Source organism: Capsicum annuum, chromosome 8 (genome assembly GCF_002878395.1).
Source record: "Capsicum annuum cultivar UCD-10X-F1 chromosome 8, UCD10Xv1.1, whole genome shotgun sequence".
Classification (NCBI taxonomy): domain Eukaryota; kingdom Viridiplantae; phylum Streptophyta; class Magnoliopsida; order Solanales; family Solanaceae; genus Capsicum; species Capsicum annuum.
In genome coordinates this window covers 166,738,077-166,758,157 of record NC_061118.1, presented here as the reverse complement: position 1 = coordinate 166,758,157, position 20,081 = coordinate 166,738,077, and the positions used below count along the sequence as shown (strand labels likewise).

The 20,081-nt window shown below is 36.4% G+C and overlaps 2 protein-coding genes across 2 annotated transcripts in view; one reads left to right on the top strand and one right to left on the bottom strand.

Annotated features, from left to right (window-relative positions):
• The window catches only part of LOC107840281 (prostaglandin reductase-3), a 19,358-nt gene extending 5,500 nt beyond the window's left edge, over positions 1-13,858 (top strand). Inside the window, exons 3-18 of the mRNA XM_047395079.1 lie at positions 462-643; positions 1,803-1,908; positions 2,137-2,213; positions 3,971-4,058; positions 4,433-4,619; positions 5,007-5,133; positions 5,558-5,638; positions 7,442-7,543; positions 7,640-7,735; positions 7,923-7,997; positions 8,387-8,506; positions 10,101-10,229; positions 10,368-10,445; positions 13,029-13,115; positions 13,297-13,383; positions 13,488-13,858. Coding sequence (XP_047251035.1) covers positions 462-643; positions 1,803-1,908; positions 2,137-2,213; positions 3,971-4,058; positions 4,433-4,619; positions 5,007-5,133; positions 5,558-5,638; positions 7,442-7,543; positions 7,640-7,735; positions 7,923-7,997; positions 8,387-8,506; positions 10,101-10,229; positions 10,368-10,445; positions 13,029-13,115; positions 13,297-13,383; positions 13,488-13,538 — 1,673 coding nt within the window. The 3' untranslated portion in view covers positions 13,539-13,858. The remainder of the gene's footprint in view (positions 1-461; positions 644-1,802; positions 1,909-2,136; positions 2,214-3,970; positions 4,059-4,432; positions 4,620-5,006; positions 5,134-5,557; positions 5,639-7,441; positions 7,544-7,639; positions 7,736-7,922; positions 7,998-8,386; positions 8,507-10,100; positions 10,230-10,367; positions 10,446-13,028; positions 13,116-13,296; positions 13,384-13,487) is intronic.
• Positions 13,859-14,023: 165 nt separating this feature from the next.
• Positions 14,024-17,550, bottom strand: LOC107840282 (B3 domain-containing protein At3g19184). The gene is made up of 7 exons (XM_016684104.2): positions 17,296-17,550; positions 16,971-17,069; positions 16,038-16,069; positions 15,787-15,946; positions 15,468-15,674; positions 15,235-15,324; positions 14,024-14,276 (listed from the first exon to the last, which is right to left on the bottom strand). Exons 1-6 carry the CDS (start codon positions 17,437-17,439, stop codon positions 15,259-15,261), a joined length of 708 nt encoding a protein of 235 aa, XP_016539590.1. The 5' UTR covers positions 17,440-17,550; the 3' UTR covers positions 14,024-14,276; positions 15,235-15,258.
• Between the last annotated feature and the right edge of the window lie 2,531 nt (positions 17,551-20,081).

The following is a 20,081-nucleotide window of genomic DNA, read 5'->3' as shown; positions in this document are numbered from 1 at the left end:
TACTTACTTTGATGCATTCAATGACCACTTATCATAATTATGTGCCTTAACAGAAAGGAATGCTAATTTATGGATTACATATTCTAATTAGGCGACTCAAGATTCGAAGGAAAGCCCTAACAATAAAATCTTCCCTGTTATTTGATCCTTGCGCTGATCTTTTGCTTGGATATATATGCTTGTGATTACACACGCACACACATTAAGTATGGAAGTCTACTGACGCATAAACAATATGGAGTGACATGGTCAGTGAGGATTCGTACAGCCACCTCCACTTGTTTAGGATTGAGGCATAGACCATAGTTGTTGTTTGCTTGTTTATTTGCAAGTCTTCCGCAAAATAAGTTCACACACATCATATATGGAGGTCTGTTGATGCATAATTTTCATCACGTAAGTCTTTTGCAAAATAAAAACGTATTTCTACAATAAGTAATGGCGTCTCAACATCTGTGCAGGAGAGCTAAAAGCTGCTTTCGAGAAGCATTTTGTAACATATGGAGGACTAGATATCTGTATTAACAGTGCAGGCATCGGTGATATTATTCCATTCCGCAATGATCAAACTGATGGGTCTAAAAGCTGGAGACGCACAATTAATGTGAACCTCATCGGAGTTATAGATAGCACTCGTCTTGCGGTATATTCTAATTCTCTGTTTTATGGCTGCTCAAGTTGATGGATATCAATATTTACCATGTTAAAGCTGTTAAGAAGCTTGATTAGAACCAAGAAAAAGTTCTTCTTTATCAATATTCTTCCAGATATCTAAAATTGTGGAGAGATGTATTGATGGTTGTCCTCTCAAAATTTTAAGGTCGATAATTAGTTTTTCTAGAAATAAAATGTTCTCTCTGTTAGGTGTAAATGTTCACATTAGATTGGTTATTAGGATTGAGCTATGGAATCATTTAGCAAGTTTGGAGCTTTTGTCAAGTGCAGTTGCATCAGACTCCATATGCAGTCTTTGGGTGCGATAATAACTGAAGGTTACAAAAGAGGATAAGGTAGACCTATTATTCCTCAAAAGATTTATCACCTCTCAGAATCAATGTGTACTTAACTATGACCAAAACATAATGTAAGTAAAAGACCCATCGAGTGATGATCTTTACAAATATTTACATTAGACCAATGTTTGTCAAGAATCTTTTTTTTTTCCTTATTAGAGACTTGAATGTCCATGTAGGGTTTAAGTGTGAGAATTAGAGAATCTCTAGCTTTAGATAATCCCTTATTTTCCTTGAAAAATTATTTAGCTTTGGAATGGATGTTGTAAGGTTATGTCAATGGAGGAATGCTACAACTAGATCTTACAATCTGTTAACACTATTTATCTTGAACTCCAATTAACATGCATGTTTCAAATGTATAAGATACGGTACTGGTATTAATCCTTCAAAGTGTTCTTGTCATATACATATTAGTATAATTGAACCCAATGCCCACACCATTGTCCATGTGATATTTTCTTTAGTTGTGATATAATATTTTTATTTTGCTTAAACTCTAAGCGCCCTCATCAGCAGAAACTCCATTTACAGCCTCCTACTAACAATAATGGCCAGATCAGTTGATATAATCAGCCTCTTAAATCTGGTGTGTCATAGATACAGCTAAATTTGTGGCCTATAATTACATATTTTCTTCTTGTGTTTGTAGATTTTAATTTATGATGAAATGTGTTGGCTTTTAGAGCACCTTATGTGTGCAACGGGTTCCAAGTATGTTTTCTATATTTTTTAACTCTTTCTGGATCATTCATTCATGGTCAGATAACATAAACACATGTTATGCAGATTCAAGCCATGCAAACCGCCCAAAAGCCAGGGGTAATAATAAATTTAGGTTCTGCTTCAGGACTCTATCCGATGTATGCAGGCCCTATCTATTCGGCCTCCAAAGGTTAGATACTTTATGCTATTCCATATGGACCATATCATTTAAAACCGGCCTCCGCTTTTTTCTTTCTTTTTTTGTTCCGCATTTTGTTCATTAATTAGATCTTGATTTCCAGTCCTCACCATCCATTCCTATTTTCTTCTCTTATTTTCTAATGGTCCAATACACGAAACGCAAACTCATTTATTTCTCTTTGCAACCTTTGGGTATAATGAAATTTTTTGTTTATAGGAGGTGTTGTCATGTTTACGAGATCACTTGCTCCTTTTAAGCGCCAAGGAATCCGCATCAATGTGCTCTGCCCTGAGGTACTCTGATCTTTTATAAGGTTGATAGATGGAAAGGGATTTTCTCTCTCTTAAACACACAGCTACAATGATTTTAGTCAGTCTCGGATATGACCCATGTATGCTATCTGTTACCCCTATTTTTGGAGGGCCTAAAAGCTTGAGTATCATCATCACTTGAGGCACTGTTTTGCTTCACACAAACAAACAACTCAGTTTCGAATAATGGAGAACAAAAAGGACACAAAAGAGAAGGAATGAAAATCAAATGCATGAAAAAGCCAACATACAGCCAGTATTCAAAATGAATTACCACCACAATTCTATAATATATAAAGTCCAAAGAGGCAAAAAGGAAAAGTAAGGTTGATCGTTCAAGAAATTAAATTTTGGATAAGCACAACTAGGTCATAAGTAGCACTTTTTACATGTTTTACCTGCTCAGTCATGCTTAAATTTGTGAATTAGAATTTTATTAAAGATTTCTTGGGAAGTATTTAAAATGGTTAAATATTCAAAACTAAAAACAAAAGAAAGTAAATATTGATTCGACATGGATGGAGTATTTGCTTGCAGAAGTTACTTTAAAGCAGGATGAAATAAAGACTGCAAAGTAATGGCAGTTTAGGTTTTCTCTCTGAGCTATTTACCAGCTTGGTCATGACATTCTTTTACTGGATGAAATTTGAATAAATCAGGATGTTTTGTAAAGCTGAACACCAGAAGAAATGGCTTTTATCCATGTGGGATATAATTTCTCAAAAGGCTTTTTTTCCTTGCAAAAGATGAGCATTTTGAATCAATAGCAGTCTAGTTTTGTACAGAACTTCTAGTGGGACCATGACCTTGCTGGCACCATCCTTAACCAGAAAAAAGATATAAATTAAACACGAAGGATTCTGGGTGGTGGAAGCGGAAACTAGGGTCTTATTGATGTAGATTTCATTTTCAATTTTAATTTTAAGACGTTTTTACTTTCTCAACACTTTGACATGCTGGAGGTAATATGCTTTTGAGAAGTTGAGCTGCTTAGCCAAGAATAAAGGTGGGTTGAGTAGAGGGTGGTGAGTTGTTTTCACCTCATCTAAAATTTAAGCTGTTAGACCCGTTACGCTTTTATATACCCAAAAAGAAAGAAGATGAACGGAAACTTTTTTTTTTGGTGGTTGGGGAGTGTGGGGGGTGGGATGTTGAATTGTGCACCCACTTTCGTAAGGCTTGAACTCTTAGGGAGGATACACTTTTAAATTCTTAATTATATCTTCATTGCACTCTTTCATATGTGAAAACTTAATTTGTTACTGATGATGCACTTAACAATAACTACTACACCTTTTAGCCTGAAACAAGTTGGGTTGGCTATATGAATCCTTACTGACCATGTTTCTCCATTAAAATTCATACCGGGCAAACATTATACAAAATAAAACTTACTAAAAGCTGTCTATATGCTTTACTGGCATAAAAATCTCTAGCAGGGCTAAAGGATTCCTTGAAAGAGTAGGACATAATATAAACACTTTAATATACTTGTTTATAATTCCAGGTTACTTGCTTTGCTTATGTTATTGAATCTTTCCACATCATCACTGAAGTTGCTGTTTCTAACCAAAAGTTTTAAGAAACGGCTTTCAGAATTAAAGCATCATCTTTGGGGGACATCCGAAAGCTGCCCTATATCTCAAAAACATGAGATGTTGATGTGAAGGAAGAGCATATAACATGATTGATGTGTGTTAACCTCAGACATGAATTTACTGTTTACTTGTTGTATACAGTTTGTCCAGACTGATTTGGCAGGACAGGTCAATCCTTCATTTATTGATCAACTTGGAGGGTATCTTCCGATGGAACTTCTGTTGGAAGGTATGTTCTACTGTAATTCTGTTGTCTTAGAATTATGATTTTACTGTCAATACCAGCCACTATGTTTATTTGCATACACATGATATGGACTAGTAAGCTGCATGTCTGATGCCTTTCTTACTCCACTGGTGGTCCAAAAATCTGTTTCTTTCTTTGTGGGGCGGGGATGGTCGATGGGGTTGGGGTTGGGATGGTTTAGCTGAAATCCCTTGCACCATTAAATTATTTCAGATTGTTTTGTTTCACTTGGTGAATACGGAAAAAGTGTGCCATTCAAGACAGAAGTAAATTAGTTAGGGGATGGTTATCTATCAAAAACATCTAGCGTGAATATAGCATTCCAGTTTAAAGTCTGTAATACCTGCTTTTTACAGGTGCTTTTCAACTAATCAGAGATGAGAGTAAAGCAGGGGCATGTCTTTGGGTTACTAGCAGAAGGGGCTTGGAGTATTGGCCAACTCCTGCAGAAGAAGCAAAATACCGTCTTCCGTCTTCAAAATCACGTAAATCTTTGGTCACAGTTCCAATGGATCTTAAGATTCCTCACAGCTTTGAAAAAGTGTAAGTAATGTGATTCTGATCTTTGGTAGACCATGTGTATGATTGATTATTTTCTCTTGTTGAGGTTGTTTGAAATTTCAACTGCACATGTCATCACGGTGCCAATCTGCAAATGTCTCCTCCTATAGAGGAAAGTGAGCAAAAAACAAAGAGAGAAATAAAGAGAAAAGGAAAAGAAAAAAACTCATTGTCATTGTTCCACCTCAAACCTCTCTTTGGCATATGAAGTTGGTGACTGCAGTGCCAATGCTGCTAGTGTTGCAATATTTACCTTTTCATTATTTGCTTTAGTTACTTTTGTTTCGTTACTTTATTAATTCTGTGGAGGTTCTCCCTCGTTATTTCTGATGATTTTGAGATTTTTTGCTTCTGATTCTTTTTTTCCAGAGTCGTCAACACGCTGAGTCACAATTTTCGCAGTGCTACCAGAATTGTGCGCACTGAATTGAGATTGCCTCTCAAGCCAGATTACGTTCTGTTAAAAGTCATCTATGCTGGTGTGAATGCTAGTGATGTGAGTTTTTTTAAAAAAATTATTTCTGCAAGAAACAATTTTAGTTTTGTTGATCATACTAAATAGATGCGTCAACTTTGTGGTTCCCTGTCCTCATGCAGTCTGTGCAAGCTGTATTTGTATGTTCCGTAACTGGAGAATACAATTTTATCTCTATTAACCAAGAGAGAATGTTGTACCCTTTTGCTTGTTGTTCAGCCTGATGATACATATTTATCATTGGCTGGTCTTATTAAGGTCCTTCTGGGGCAATGCATATGATGGAAATGTCCCCCCTTCCCCAAACTCCAATTCCTCCACCCTACACATGCACAGACATGGTTAAGTTCTTCACTGCCAGAAGCATTTTACAAGCCCCTTGCCACCTCACTGAACATACACACACATGGTTAAGTTCTTCACTGACAGAAGCATTTTGCAATAGGTCAACTTCAGCTCAGGGCGGTATTTCAGTGGAAATGGCAAAGACGTTAACTCCCTCCTTCCACTGGATTCTGGCTTCGAGGTACAACAAGAACTTCCTGAATTCTTTGGGTTTGTTTGTGAAATTTGGAAATGTCTATAGATGTGATATATATGTATGTGTGTGTGTGTGTATATATAGAATGTAGGGAGCTGCATGGAAAAACCATATAGCTGCTGCGATTTTCCATTTTAATTAATTTCTATCAAAATGCATGATTTCTGAGGTGTCATACATAAAATCATAGATTGGAATATGGACTGATATGAATGAAATCCCTACTCAAAGCTACAACTACTAGCACTTGAAAATTATAAAGCAGCAGCAGTTTCCTACACTCTCTTCAAGCTGACATAGATGTTTGTATTTTAGTCAAGCAGTAAGCAGAAATGTAATTTGTGGTTATGAATACTGTCATGATCATTTTCACTTGAGATTCTACATCTTTTGCCCTATTTGATTTGACTAGGAAATCTAACATAATGAACCACAAGGATGAGAGTCTATTGCATTAGCTCTTTCAAAGTGTTTTTTTTTTTTTTTTGCATACCCTTTATTAGTGGGTTTGTTGTTGTTGTTGTACCCTTTATTACTGATTGGTGGTGCGTTGCCTTGATCCAAAAAAAAAAATGGTGGTGCTCTGCAGCGCTGCCAATGAACATGGGTAGGCATGTACACTAATCAGTTAAAACCAATTTAGCTATACACATCAATCCATTTAGTGAAGTTATTTCAGCACTATTTTGGTTTTTCCTTCTATTTTTCAAAAATATTGGTTGTTACTCATGGAGGTTATGATATTCCACTGACAAAAACAAATTTTAATAAAAGTCGTCTCTTCAAGGTTATGTTGAAAGTATTGACTGGTGGTAGTTTCAAGTCGGTCACTTCAAATGCCAAGGCTTTTTTTGGTCCGTTAAATTGTTTACTTCTTTTATTTAATTGATTGAATAGGAATATTTAAGAAGCAAACTTGAGGCAACAGTCTTCTTCTAAGTCTTCCCTTGGTTTCCTTCCCAGTCTACATGAACATTGAACACCCCTCTGTTGCTCTCAGTCTCAAACCTCTTGTTGGCTCCTTAAAGTCCGTTTTCTTAACTAAGGCATCCAAGCCAAATTCCTGTTTTAATTGATTGAAAAGGAACGTTAAAAAAGTAGACTTGAGGCAGCAGTCTTGTTCTTAGTCTTCTCCTTAGTTTCCTTCCCAATCTACATGAACATTGAACATCCCTCCATTGCTCTCAATCTCAACCCACTTGTTGGCTCCTTAAAGTCCATTTTCTTAACTGAGGCATCCCAGCCAAATTCCTTTACCTATGGCATCTCTATCCGTTTCTTCCATCATCCGTCCCTGATAGCCGCATCCTGATGTTGGCAAGATTTCAGTCAATTTCAACGCAAAATGACTAAAATTAGCCTTTGGTGTGTCTTGTTGAATTTTAGTTGCACCAAACCATACCGTCTGTACTAAAATTATCCTAGATGTAGAAGCTCCTCTGAGTGTAATCTTTGGTCATGTTATGTTTGCTACCTTCTTAGGCTTTCATTTTGATCACATGATGGTTACCTGCAGTTTTATTAGCTTGTCGTGATGCTGGAAGATTGAATTGGTTTTCTGAATGTGTTATGATGTATTGACTGAAAGCCAGTTTTCGACTTAAATCATAATTTAATTCCTTAAATTGGAGTAGTTTCGTGCTTTATTCATTATATACTTTTTAACTCCTGAATTTGCTTGCCTGACCGTACGTCTTAACCTCCCTAGACCCCACTTGTGGGATTACACTAGGTATGTTGTTTTTGTTGTAATTTACTTGCCTCAAATTTAAGCCTCTTGTACTGCAGGCTGTGGGAATAATTGCTGCAATTGGTGATGCCGTTAGAAATTTAAAGATTGGTATGCCTGCTGCCATCATGACTTTTGGCAGTTATGCTGAATTCACCATGGTAACTGCAGTTTTGCAAATTCATTCTTATCAGGTTTGAATCATCTAATCTTTAATTTTCCTTGGTGAGTTTATGTAGTTTGGCTTCTGTATTCAGGTCCCTGCCAAACACATCCTTCCTGTAGCAAAACCTGCTCCAGAAGTACTTGCAATGCTTACCTCTGGACTCACCGCATCAATTGCTTTGGAAAAGGTTAATTTAAGCTTTTTTTTTTGTATAAGTATTCAAAGAATCTTTTATCCTGTTTCTTAGGTGAAGGACCGTCTGTAGTCATGTAACGTACAGCTTGCACACTATTTTATAACAGTTGGGGTTGATTTATAAATATTTCAGTTCATTCTTCTTATTTGAATTAAATTACTTACTATTGAATCTATAGGCTGCTCAAATGGAATCAGGAAAAGTTGTTCTTGTGACTGCTGCTGCAGGAGCAACAGGGCAATTTGCTGTTCAGGTATAGCATAAAAGAAAAAAATGAACCTGCAGGAAGAGTAGTTAGGTTAAGACCTCTTAATAACATGTATTAGATAATAGTAGTGTGAAATTCCATGTAATAAGGAAAGTATTTACTTCAAAAGATGAACAAGGAACTTGCAAAAGTTAATTTTTCAGAATGCTTCTTACCTACTAGATTAGTTTTTTCTAGTTATTGTGCTGCTTTTCATTATATCCCCCCTTTACACATTTCCAATGTTTTCCTTCTGGAAGTGTGTCTATTTAGGCGATTTCATGTCATATCTTCTCCTCCTGCTTCTTGTGTTTATATATATCGTATCATACTGTTACTTCTCATTGTCATGTTGGTAAGGTAACTAACACATTCTCAACTATTTGCTATGTAAGCTTGCAAAATTAGCTGGAAATACAGTAGTTGCAACTTGTGGAGGTAATGAAAAGGCCAAGCTTCTTAAGGATTTGGGAGTTGATCGAGTCATTGACTACAAAGCAGAAGATATAAAAGCTGTTAAGTTTCTCAAACTCACTGGCTATATGTTTCCATAACTTGCACGGTGCTGTCTTGGGTAAATATAATATTTATTAGTTTTGTCATTCAAATGTTATTGCAGTGCAGCATGTAATCCCTCAGAATTCTTTGTGGAAAAGCAGGGAACCCCTCCAGGGTAGTTCTTATAAATATCAAACTCTTAATGGGAAAAGAGTTGCTGAATGGGATCTTTTGAGAACGTCTAGTTTTAGAGAATCACTTATTTGCCTTAAAAATAGACCGTGTTGTAGCTGAGTAAAATGGACCTGAATAGAGTGGAATAGATATAAAGATTTGTATAGCTGATCCCAATAATTCTGGAATTGCGGCTTAGTTTGTTGATTGATCAATTGATGTTGTCACCTCACTGCTGAAAAGGAATGTTGTCATAGTACACCTTCTATGCCAGCCGGCATTGGTAGAAAATTGGGTGCTAAGGAGCTGAACTTCTCTCACCTAATATCACTAATCAAGAACTCATTGATAGAGATGAGTCTGTGTCACACTATGTCTTATATGCAGAACTCTCATTTGCTGCGTTTCTTCATAAATGGCCTAGAACATGTGCAAAATTAAATCAATATGTGAAACCGAGTGTTATGCGATGTTGATTCTCTGAAGTTTTAGGTTCTTGAAGTAGAATTTTGAACATTGTAGTGGTTGGAGATGGTTTGGATGTGTGGCCTGACTAGAGGGGATAAAGTTTGGAATGAGACTATCCGGGAGAAGGTGGGAGTGGCTTCGGTGGAGGATAAGATGCGAGAAGGAAGGTTGAGATGGTTTGGGCATGTGATGAGGAGGGGCACAGATGCCCCAGTTCGGAGGTGCGAAAGGCTAGCTTTGGATGGCTTCAGGAGGAGTAGAGGTAGGCCAAAGAAATACTGGAGGGAGGTGATTAGGCACGACATGGAGCTGTTTCAGCTTACTGAGGACATGACCCTAGACAGGAAGGTGTGGAGGTCACGGATTAGGGTAGAAGGCTAGTGTGAGTGGGTCGGTTATGGTTAGGTGTTAGGAGAGTTGGGTGTGGTACGTGTCTTAGGTCGGTGAGTGTGTGTTACTACTACATGGGTATTCGTTTTCCTTATTTCTTATTTTGTTTGTTCGTTTTTCTCTAATTTCCTTTTCTCGGATATCTAGTGTTACTATTTCTTACCTTTGATTTTTGTTATGCTACCTTGGTATATTGTTCTATATCTTGAGCCGAGGGTCTATCGGAAACGACCTCTCTATTTCCTCTGAGGTAGCGGTATGGACTGCGTACATCTTACCCTCCCCAGACCCCACTCTGTGGGAATACACTGGGTCTGTTGTTGTTGTTGTAGTGGTTGGAGAGTGCAAGTTGAGCATTACCATGTAGATGTATTAGCAGCAACCATGAGTACCCCAGTGCAGCATTAGCTTGGATGTCTAACTTAAGGGTGGATGCTCTGTTTTTGTGTTGCTTATCATTCGTTCTTGAAATAAGTTCTTAAATGTTTTCTGTAGTTCTGATTTTATGGGTGAGCATATGATATCTTAGTTTAAAATTAGAGATGTAATTAGTTGTATATAAATATTTTTCTCTACCAGGTTTTGAAGAAGGAGTTCCCTAAAGGTACTGATATTGTGTATGAATCTGTTGGTGGTGAGATGTTCGACATTTGCTTGAATGCATTGGCTGTCTATGGACGACTGGTTGTCATTGGAATGATTTCTCAGGTTAACTTCTCATAGATGCACTTTCATGTTGATTGGCTGCTGCGATGAACTCATATTAATACAACTTCTGTTGGAGTCTCAATATTCCTATCTTTTTAGTTTGACTTTGAAAGCCAACTCACTAAGATCTCGTTGCAGTATCAAGGAGAACATGGGTGGAAGCCTCGGAATTACCCTGGAATATGTGAAAAGCTTCTAGCAAAAAGTCAAACGGTGGTATGTCTTGCTGTCTATCGTTTCAGTGATCCAATATGCTTACATAATATCATATCATGAATGTGCTTATTGCAATTATGAATTTTCACTCAAGTTTTAGAACAAATAAAATATGAGTTCTAGATCTTACCGCTTTTAGTTTTCGTGCCTGATTAAAAATGCATAACACTAGTCATGTTAATCTGTGTGTTTGATATCATTTGGTATGGTGGTAAAGGGCAACATCCCATCTGAGAAGGAGGTTTAGGTGTATGCATCTTCAACCAAACCATCGGGAAGTGGTTGGTGAAGAATTTGCACGTGAAGAGGAAGACCTGTGGAGGAAACCCATTTGTCCTTAACATGGGTGCTGATTTTATGGGTGATTTTCTGGAAGGGCAGCATAATTATTATGGAGAGGTATTATGAGGTGATCAAGGATTGCTCACTCGTTATTGGATTTAACGTTGGTAACAGCAAGTTGGCAACCAAACCTGGTTTATGTTGGAGTTGTAGTGCTGGAATTTGGCCCTGAAAGGTTAGAAGAAGAGTACCCCAATTTAGTTTTGATTAGTTAAAGAGGTTGCGGTAGCTGAACTCCGAAGGAGGTATGGAAACCAAGTGCTTTGGAACCTATCTTCGGGAGTCCCAGACTGGGAATGGAAAGAAATTGGAAATTTTATACATAATTAATCTGCTATCCAGTTCGGGGAGCTTGATAGGCTAATAACATATTTTTCAAGAGAACCATACTATAATCGCTCATTTACTGGATGTCACCTCTAGTCATTTGTTGTCATTAGTATAGAAGATTGAGAAACCCTACGGAATCATATTATGGGTGCCCTCTCTCTCTTTGATCTCTCCTCTTGTTCTTTGAAAAGTTAAATCTCTGTGAGATTCGTGCCGCAAATTTGAATTGGCTGTGACAATATTATCAGAATCTATTGATTCTTGGACAGCAATGGCAACTATGGAGAAGGATATCGACTACCAAAAATCCAACTATAAAATGATGTTATTAAGAAATCCATGGCTGACCTAGCTTGGGAGCATGTACATTTATTGTAGGAGATGTAGTGCATGCTAGCATAGTAGTTCCTGACAGGAACCGAGCCTGTGAGTGGTGAAGCTTTGAGGAAGCTTTGAGTATTGGCGGCAATCGAAATACAGATATTGGTGTAGGTAGTCTGCAGCTGATGAGTCCCGGAAAAACTGCATAATGAAGGTGGACTGTAATTGATGTCTGAACCGGAAGACCATCCAAAAGAATGGTGACTTTCCCTACTCCAGAAGAGAAGGTAGATAAGAATCTGAGCTTGGCAAAGACCACGAACTTCGTCTTTGAAGATAGAAGAAGCGGTGGGATGGAGGTGGTTTTTGACTGCTGCTGCATCTCCAGGGCTCAACATAATGCTTAGTCTAGTAGCAAAATTTACTGTTTTGGGTGAAGATTGTGTCTAACCACTACTCCAATGCGTTTCCGCTGCCTTCCAAAATAATAAACAATCATTTGGCATTCCCTTTCTAAACTCTAACTAGCTAGCACGTTCTATCCATCATGATGACCAGAAGGATCAAGAGCATAAACAGGAATCCTGCACTAGTTGCCTACTTCACTTCTTGTGGTTGTACACAATTTTTGCAGCTGTCCCTTGTGATTGCGGGTTGTTCACAATTCTCATTTGATCCTGGTGGAGCTAAATCTCCATAGCCATATTTCATCCTCAAGGATGATTGCCAAGAGAGGTTTATTTGTAATGAGCCTGATTGTGACCCCCCCAAAATAAGATAAAATAGTGCGGTAGTTGTATGCTGGTAAAGTGGGAAGTTCAGTTAGCTGGGAAACTGTTGTAACTAGTAAAAAGAAAGTGAGATGCTTGTATATATGTGGGGACGTGTGGTGACCTATTTAAATTAATTCATTGATTGAGCGATTAGAGTTTGAACTCTCTTTTCTTTGAACCCTTGGAGGTTATTGCTTTAGGTTCATTAAGAGATTCTTGCTGAGAATTTGAATTGGTCGTGCCATAAAACTGCTGCATTTTTTAAATTGATTTGGAATGAGAAGTTGGTAGTTTTTTTTTAAAAGAAAAGTTATGCATTTTATTTCTCCTCCGCAAAAAGTTATACTTTGGTTTTTGAGCTGAGGGAGTTTTACATCAATTAACTCTCTATTCCCCTTTGAGATGAAGTAAATGCATAGCCTACTGAGTGAGTCATTAGAAAAAGAAGATTTCTTCTGAGGGATTTCGAAAAGCTCTATGGCGAGCGAAAGACCTATGGAGGGAGAAGCTTCCCTCTCTGTCCCCCATATTTGGTGTTATGTTGTATCTCCAAAGAGAACCTTCTATATTGTTCAATGACAATGGAGATATGTCCTGGTCAAATGCGACTCTGATGACTACCTGCATTATTAACTTCACCGAAGTAGTGTCAGTAAAGAAGTTTCTTTCATGCGTTAAGAGATTTCGAAATATGTTGTCAGAAACTCCTCTTTTGTGGATCTTAAATTGGATTTTGACATTGCTTTGTCTGGATGTCAGGTTTTTCAAGTGCATGATATTATCTTTGACTAATTTGGTTGTTTGAGTTTGTTCTCAGGCTGGATTTTTCCTGATACAATATGCTCACCTATGGCAAGAGCATTTGGATAGACTAGTTAATCTTTTCTCTTCTGGGAAGCTTAAGGTTGGTATATTTTTGCCGGATCAAATTTCTAACATATCTACTGCCATGGCTTGAAGAAGTTGAGTTGGATTTATTAAAGAACTGATTATCATCCACTCTTTCTTGATGAATTTATTTTGTGCACGTCAAAGAGCAGTTTGGCTAATAAAGTAACAATTTTTTGTTCATCTATGTTTTGAAGATTGCCATAGATCCCAAACAATTTGTTGGGCTACATTCAGTTGCTGATGCTGTTGAGTACCTTCATTCTGGTAAAAGTGCTGGAAAGGTATAAATAAGGGCATTTTGTTATTTTCATTGTTTTTGTTTTCTATTGTTTCAGCCTTTCGTTAGTTCTTACTATCTACTTTTGTGATGTGAAAAACCATGTAGGTTGTCGTTTGCATTGATCCAAAATACGCTCAACAACTTGCAAAACTATAGGAACATGAGGAGACCAAATATCAGAAACTAAAGAGAAATCAATGTGCAATAATCTAGCACTTGTAGAAAGTATATGTAGCCCTGTTGTTAAGGTACTATGTGTTATTAAAAAGTGCTTGAACTTATTTCCTGATTATAAGGTAACCATATTATTTCAACGTACTTAGGTTGAAAAGAACTCAATGTGCAATAATGTTGCACTTCTTGAAAGTATATGGCATCCCTGTTGTTGTGTAAGGTACTGTGTTATTAAAAAATGCTTGAATTTATTTCTGCTTATGTACATGCAATTATGGCAGACTTGCCTGGTTGAATTTCAATCTTCCTTTTATGTTTATAAATTTTAAATGTCTATTCAATTTTCCTTCTGACCTACGGTGGACTTCGTTCAACTCATTTCATCAGTTACCATACTACTGTTTATCATTTGAATTTCTGACAAAATCGAAGTTGTTCTGGGAATTAAGCTAAAGACTAGTGCCAGATAAATAATAACTATAGAATAAATACATCCTGTAAACTTGAAGGGAAAATCTACAGGATAAACAAAACTACTGCACCATGCGTATTGCATAGTTGAGTTTTGGCAGTGGTCTTTGCCGTCACTAGTACTGTGCTACGATGTTCCAATCAGTGTTCAAGCAGCAATAATAATTACAATGATGCTACTTCCAGGTACTCAAAACAAAATAGACAGAAGGGTGGTTCAAAACAATCTGGTGAGTTGCATTTTGTTCCCTGCCAATCACACGAAAAGAAAACATTAGTACCAAAAATTGTTTAAGAATGACGGATTACAAGTTGCTTAGTGGTTTTCTTTTCTTCTCCTTTTCAATTCCTCATCCTTAACTAGATTTTAGAGGTGTGAATGAGGACACATTTGATTTCGGGCTATGAATCATGAATCATTCAACTAAGCTGAAGAGCTTATAATCAAGAAAGATAAAGCGGCGAAAAAAGAAGACGCTAATTAAAAGGACAGCCCGGTGCACTAAAGTTCCTGCTATGACTTGAACCCGTGACCTCCTGGTCACATGGCGGCAACTTTACCGGTTACTCCAAAGCTCCCCTTCAAAAAAAAAAAAAAGAAGACACTAATTGAATGCTTCAAATGAGTTTCAAAACTCATCTTGAAGCAGAAAAATGTGTAGACTATTGCGAAGAGGCTGGGTTTGAGAGCCGTGTAATGAGTGAACTATCCAGGCTCCTGTTCTAACAAAACAAGAAATAAAGAGTCTACGCCTTGAACGAATCAGTAACAACTAATTAGTGGAATGAGGGATGAAGAGAACGGTGAGGAAATTGTGCTGTTTCTTAAATGGTTTGGCTCGCTTAGATTTGGATCAATCAACAATATTTAATAATGCAGAGGCTCAATTTGTTGCCTGTCACCAACTAGGTCTTTGACCTTCTTGCAATAACCTAAGTCTGGCTCTCAACCATGAGCTCTTCGCATGGGGCTCGACTAGTGCAGTTTACATCTCCTTGTGTGATTTGTGAGCTATTATACAGTGAGCAGATTACTACAAAGTGCTCACCCATAGGGCAGGGGTTGTGGGTTAAAAAATAAAAATCTAAGTTGTTGGACACCTAATGGGTTACTCTCAATGCAAACCGTGTAGTAAAACAAACTACTGTGAAATAGGTATGTTTCACAGTTACTACAGCAAAAGGTTCTTGAGATGAAGCTGCTTACTTGATTGATTTCATGGTGCCTAATTTAAATGACATTATCCACCCCTTCTGTCTCCTCATCTTCCGCTTGATTAACCCTTATGATATAAACCTGAAATTCCAAGTAGAGAAACCATCTAGGATTCAAAATCCAGAACTAGGGAGTGCATTTATGTATCTCAGATGTATCTAGAAATGCATTTATTTGTTTTAAAAAAAAAAAGATGCAGATAGTACATAACATTCTCAGTTTACCTTAAATCTTGTTGGCGCAATCAACTGAAAAACAAGTGCATCACCATCAACTAATTCATGATCAATGGCAAAACCCCTCCATCCACCACTCAGCCCCGTCTTCAACGCAAGGTATTTTGTCTCGGCTTCATCTCCATTCTCATCAATCAAGGTGACATATTCATCATGTTTAGGGAGATGTGTCTTGCAAAAATGAACAGGAAGACCCTGAAAAGAACCATACTTGAAATCAATAAACTATACCTCATCCCAAAGAAGTGACTCTTCGAACTTTTCAAGGAATACCATTCAGCAAGTTTATCATTTCTCTTTCACTTACCAGCCAAAACCCACCAGTTACATGTGATTGCAGCATAGGTTTCACAAAACTTGGGAAATCAGCATCAAACTCTGATTGCAACTGCTCTGCTCTTTCTATAGCATACTGCCTATCCTCATCTGCAGCATAGACGCGATTTAACAAATCTCTTCGCCTGTAGCTGTAAACCGGAAAGTCACAATTTTAGACTACGTTGAAAATGCATCACTGAATACTCACGCAAAAGAGAAACTTTCGTTTAGGAGTCAAACCTCCTTGGTCGTCCCAAAGGTTCAATAACAGCCTGTCAGTTCAAGAGATACATACATCAATGTGCTTGATCGATCATACGATATGTCGATTGGAGGGAAAGCAAAAATGAAACATAGTACTAAATAGAAAGTGTCGAAGTACTATTGTATACTACATAGCTAGAAAACTACTGGAGAAGGAAAATGAATCCATCAAAAATTCATGCCATTCATCTAGTTGCATTATGAGTTATGTTGCTCAAACTTTTCAAAAACGTTGCAGGTTGCATATTGGATTCTCCAAAAGTAGATATTTTTGAAGGATCCGACATGCATGCGGCAACATTTTTGGGAGAGTCCAAGCAACATAGATTATAGGTGTCTTCAGTAGGACGAAATATGTTTTCATGGAAAATGTTTTCTAGTAAAATAAGAGGTGCTTACTTAGTTTCTTTTGTTCGATTGGAAATCAAAACTTATAGTCCTAAAAACATTTGTATATAATCTAGACAAACACTACAGGAAGTGGGGATGGAGAGCCAGGAGCGTGGGGTGGTGGGGATTGGGAGTGGGAGTGAGATGAGGTGCGTTGAAGGATGGGAGGGCACAACCAACGTGGAATGCTACTTCCGAAATTTGTTTTCCCTACTTCCATTAAAGAAATCATTTTTAGTGACTCGGAGAGAATGCTTTTTAAAAGTTTTGACCAATTGAACATGAAAACTAAACACTAGTATCTTGAGAGCGTCAGCAGTATGATAATTGCTGGCAATTTCAGCACAATTTTCTCAGTATACTAATAAGGTCATTTCCATTACTACCATTCCAAAAACTCGAAACTTGGCTTAGTGCTAACCATATCCATCTCCTATTTATGGTTCAAGTTAGACCAGAATAAATTGAAAACACCATTGATCTAACAAAAGAAAGTCCACAAAAAGGAAATCAGCTTACTTCTCTGTAGTTGGGAGCAGGCTTATCCGCAACACGATTAGACCTTCTCACAGAAGAAAGATCCACCTCCTGTCTAACCCGCGGTTTCACCTTCTTCATCTAAACTCCCGAAAAATCACATTTTTAAGGGAATCAGTACACAATAAATCAGTCAATCAATCAACAAATCTCAATCTCAAACTGGACAAGTAAAGTTGGACAAACATTTTCATCATACACACAGAGAGAAGCTAAAATCAGCTATATAACTCATCTATAAACATTCTACTCTACTCCATCTGCATTCATATAATAAAACGCTAACGGAGACAAAAGAGAGACGTACAGGAGAAGGCTTAGGGCTCGTAGCACTACGAACAGCTTGAGCGAGCTTAGTAAGATTGAGTTCTTCCATTCTCTTCTTGTTCTCTTCCAATCTCTTCAATCGACTTTCTTCATATGTTAACATCTTCTTCTTTGATTCCACCATTTTTTTATTCAAATTCAAAACAGGAGAAGGAAGGAAGAAAATGATCGGACAAATAAGGTAGTACAAAAGATTGTTTAAAAACCCTCGATTTATGGAAAATATAATACTATTATAATAATGGATCGTTTGGCTCCACTTTGGATATTTTGAATTTCAAATGCTACTAGCGTCTAGCTGTACTTCATTTGCCTTTTTTTTTTTTTTTTTTTTTAATTTCCAATTGAACCTACTCTCTATTCCATCCCAAAAAGAAAAGATAATATAGTTTTCCTAATAAAAAGAAAATTATCCTTAATTAAATAATTTATCTACAACTTTTAAAAGTTTTTATTTTTCTTAAACTTTGTGTCAAGTTGTTACAACGTCACTTAATTGAAACGGTGTGAGTACTTATTACTTTATTATAGTAATTTAAATGAATAGGTTTGGCTAAACACAAAATTTAGGCATAAAAGAAATAGTTTTAATATTTATATTTTAAAATGAGACATGGATATAAGGTAATAGAAAAAGTTTAAAATTAAATTATTAGGTAGTGATGGCTCGGGTATGTGATGAGGAGCGATACAAATGCTTTAGTACGGAGGTGTGAGAAGCTGACTATGAATGATTTTAGGTAGGGTCGACGTAGGCCAGAGAAATATTAGAGGGAGGTGATTAGGCAATGACATAGAGCAGTTACAGTTTACGGATTACATGACTTTTGATAGGAAGGTGTAGAGGACGCGGATTAGGATAGAGGGTTAGTACGTCGGAGTACGTCAGTAATACTAGGAAGAGTGTTTTGTTTGTATCTGTGACTGTAATGTTTTTTAGTCTCTTTTTCATGTTTTTTTTTGTGATTTTATAATTTAGAATAACTAGTTTATAGTATTACCCTGTGGTTGTTTTGTTTTCTTTATTATCTAGTGGTGTGATATCCCTTTGTTGTTTGTTTTTATATCTTTTGTTCGTTATATTGTTATCTGTCTTAAGCCAGGGGTCTGTCGAAAATAGTCATTCTACTTCATCTAAAGTAGTACAGTATGAACTATATACGCTTTAGCCGCAAATTCACTTTGTAAAATTATACTGAGTATATCGTTGTTGTTGAGATTTTAAAAGTTTATTTTAAAAAAAAAAAAACTGGCTAAAAAGAACCAAAAAAATGTCACTTAAAGTAGACACAACGTACATTTTAATTATTTTTTATTGTAATGATGAAAGTGCAATAGTGGACAAACAGGCATGGGGTCACAGTCTCTTTTAAATAAATGCAGTTATTTAGTACGGTTTGGCCATAAAAACTAAAAATTTTTGAAATTAAAATTGGAGTTGTGTTTGGTTGAAAGATGTTTTTAGACTTTTAAAAAAAAAAAAAAATTTAATTTAATTTTATGCCCCAAACTTTTTAAAACTATCAAAATTACCCATCTAATTTATCTATTGATTATACTCGTGAATGAACAGAATTTCACATCAATAATGAAAGAGGTCCTGACCTTAAAAATGAAAATATACCTACAAATAATAAAAATATATCTGTCTTTTGACTTAAAAATCTTACTAAACAACTTTTGTTTCTCATCTTTCCAAGTTAAAGTCTTGTTTATCAAAGTGTTAACCACGACGACTGAAAACAAACATGAAAAGATTAATGTGAATAATACATGAAACAAACTCATCTTAGGATCTAGCTTCTGCAAATCCTACACTATATAGTCCAAAGAAAACACGGTCGAAACTATATTGCAAATGTATGTAAAGGTACGCGATAAACATATTGGTCAACTATCTCCCGGTACCTGTTATCGTGATCAATCAACATGCACAAGGAGGTCCTCAAAAAGCTCAACTCATTACTCCAGAATTGCCTAACGCATCTCGACATTACATTAATGTACATTCGCTTCAGTATTCACAAGTTCTGTAGGTGTATTCATTCTGAATGTTATATGGATGAATAAACGATTATCACCCTGCAAAGACGATTATATAGTAAGTGTAAGAGATATAAAAACAATAGTATTTGACATTGAAGCAATCATACGCGCTTAAAATACCAGGTAGAGCAAAATAAAGTATAATAAGAGGACAATAAACGAATAATGAGTTGGTTTTCAAACCATATACTTCAGTTAATGATCCCCACGAGTAAAACGTTGAAACAATTATTCATGAATTCTGAAAAAATATCACGAGAGGGTAGTTAGCAATTGTTTATGGTTGTGCAGTTAATAAGGACTTTTTGTGTGATATTAAAAAAATTGAGGTTATATTCAATAAAAATAAAAGTTGGAATTAAAATTGGGAAAAAGTGAAAACAAAAAAAAGTTGTTTTCACTTTTCAGAAAACAATTTTAGAGTTGTTTTTGGAATATATATGGTCAAACACCATGAATCCTATAAAGTAAAAAAAAATTTTGAAAAAAAGTGAATAATTTCTATGGCCAAACGGTTATTGCCTGCCATAATTTTTTAGATTTACTAATTAAGTTATGGGAAAAAATTGCAAAAAATACTTATACTTTCACGAAATTTGTAGTTACGCATTTTGAACTTTGCGAGAGTCTTATAATCCCCTAGACTATTCTTTATTGTATTTAACTGATATATATTTGACACTTGAACCACTGCGTGTATTTCACGCACATTGAACGCGT

Excerpts from the sequence above, each read along its gene's own strand:
- LOC107840282 (XM_016684104.2), bottom strand. The coding sequence starts at position 17,439 with ATGGTGGAATCAAAGAAGAAGATGTTAACATATGAAGAAAGTCGATTG. Across the intron at positions 17,070-17,295 it reads CGAGCCCTAAGCCTTCTCCT|ATGAAGAAGGTGAAACCGCG; the intron begins GTACGTCTCTCT and ends TCGGGAGTTTAG. Across the intron at positions 16,070-16,970 it reads CTGCTCCCAACTACAGAGAA|GCTGTTATTGAACCTTTGGG; the intron begins GTAAGCTGATTT and ends TTGAACTGACAG.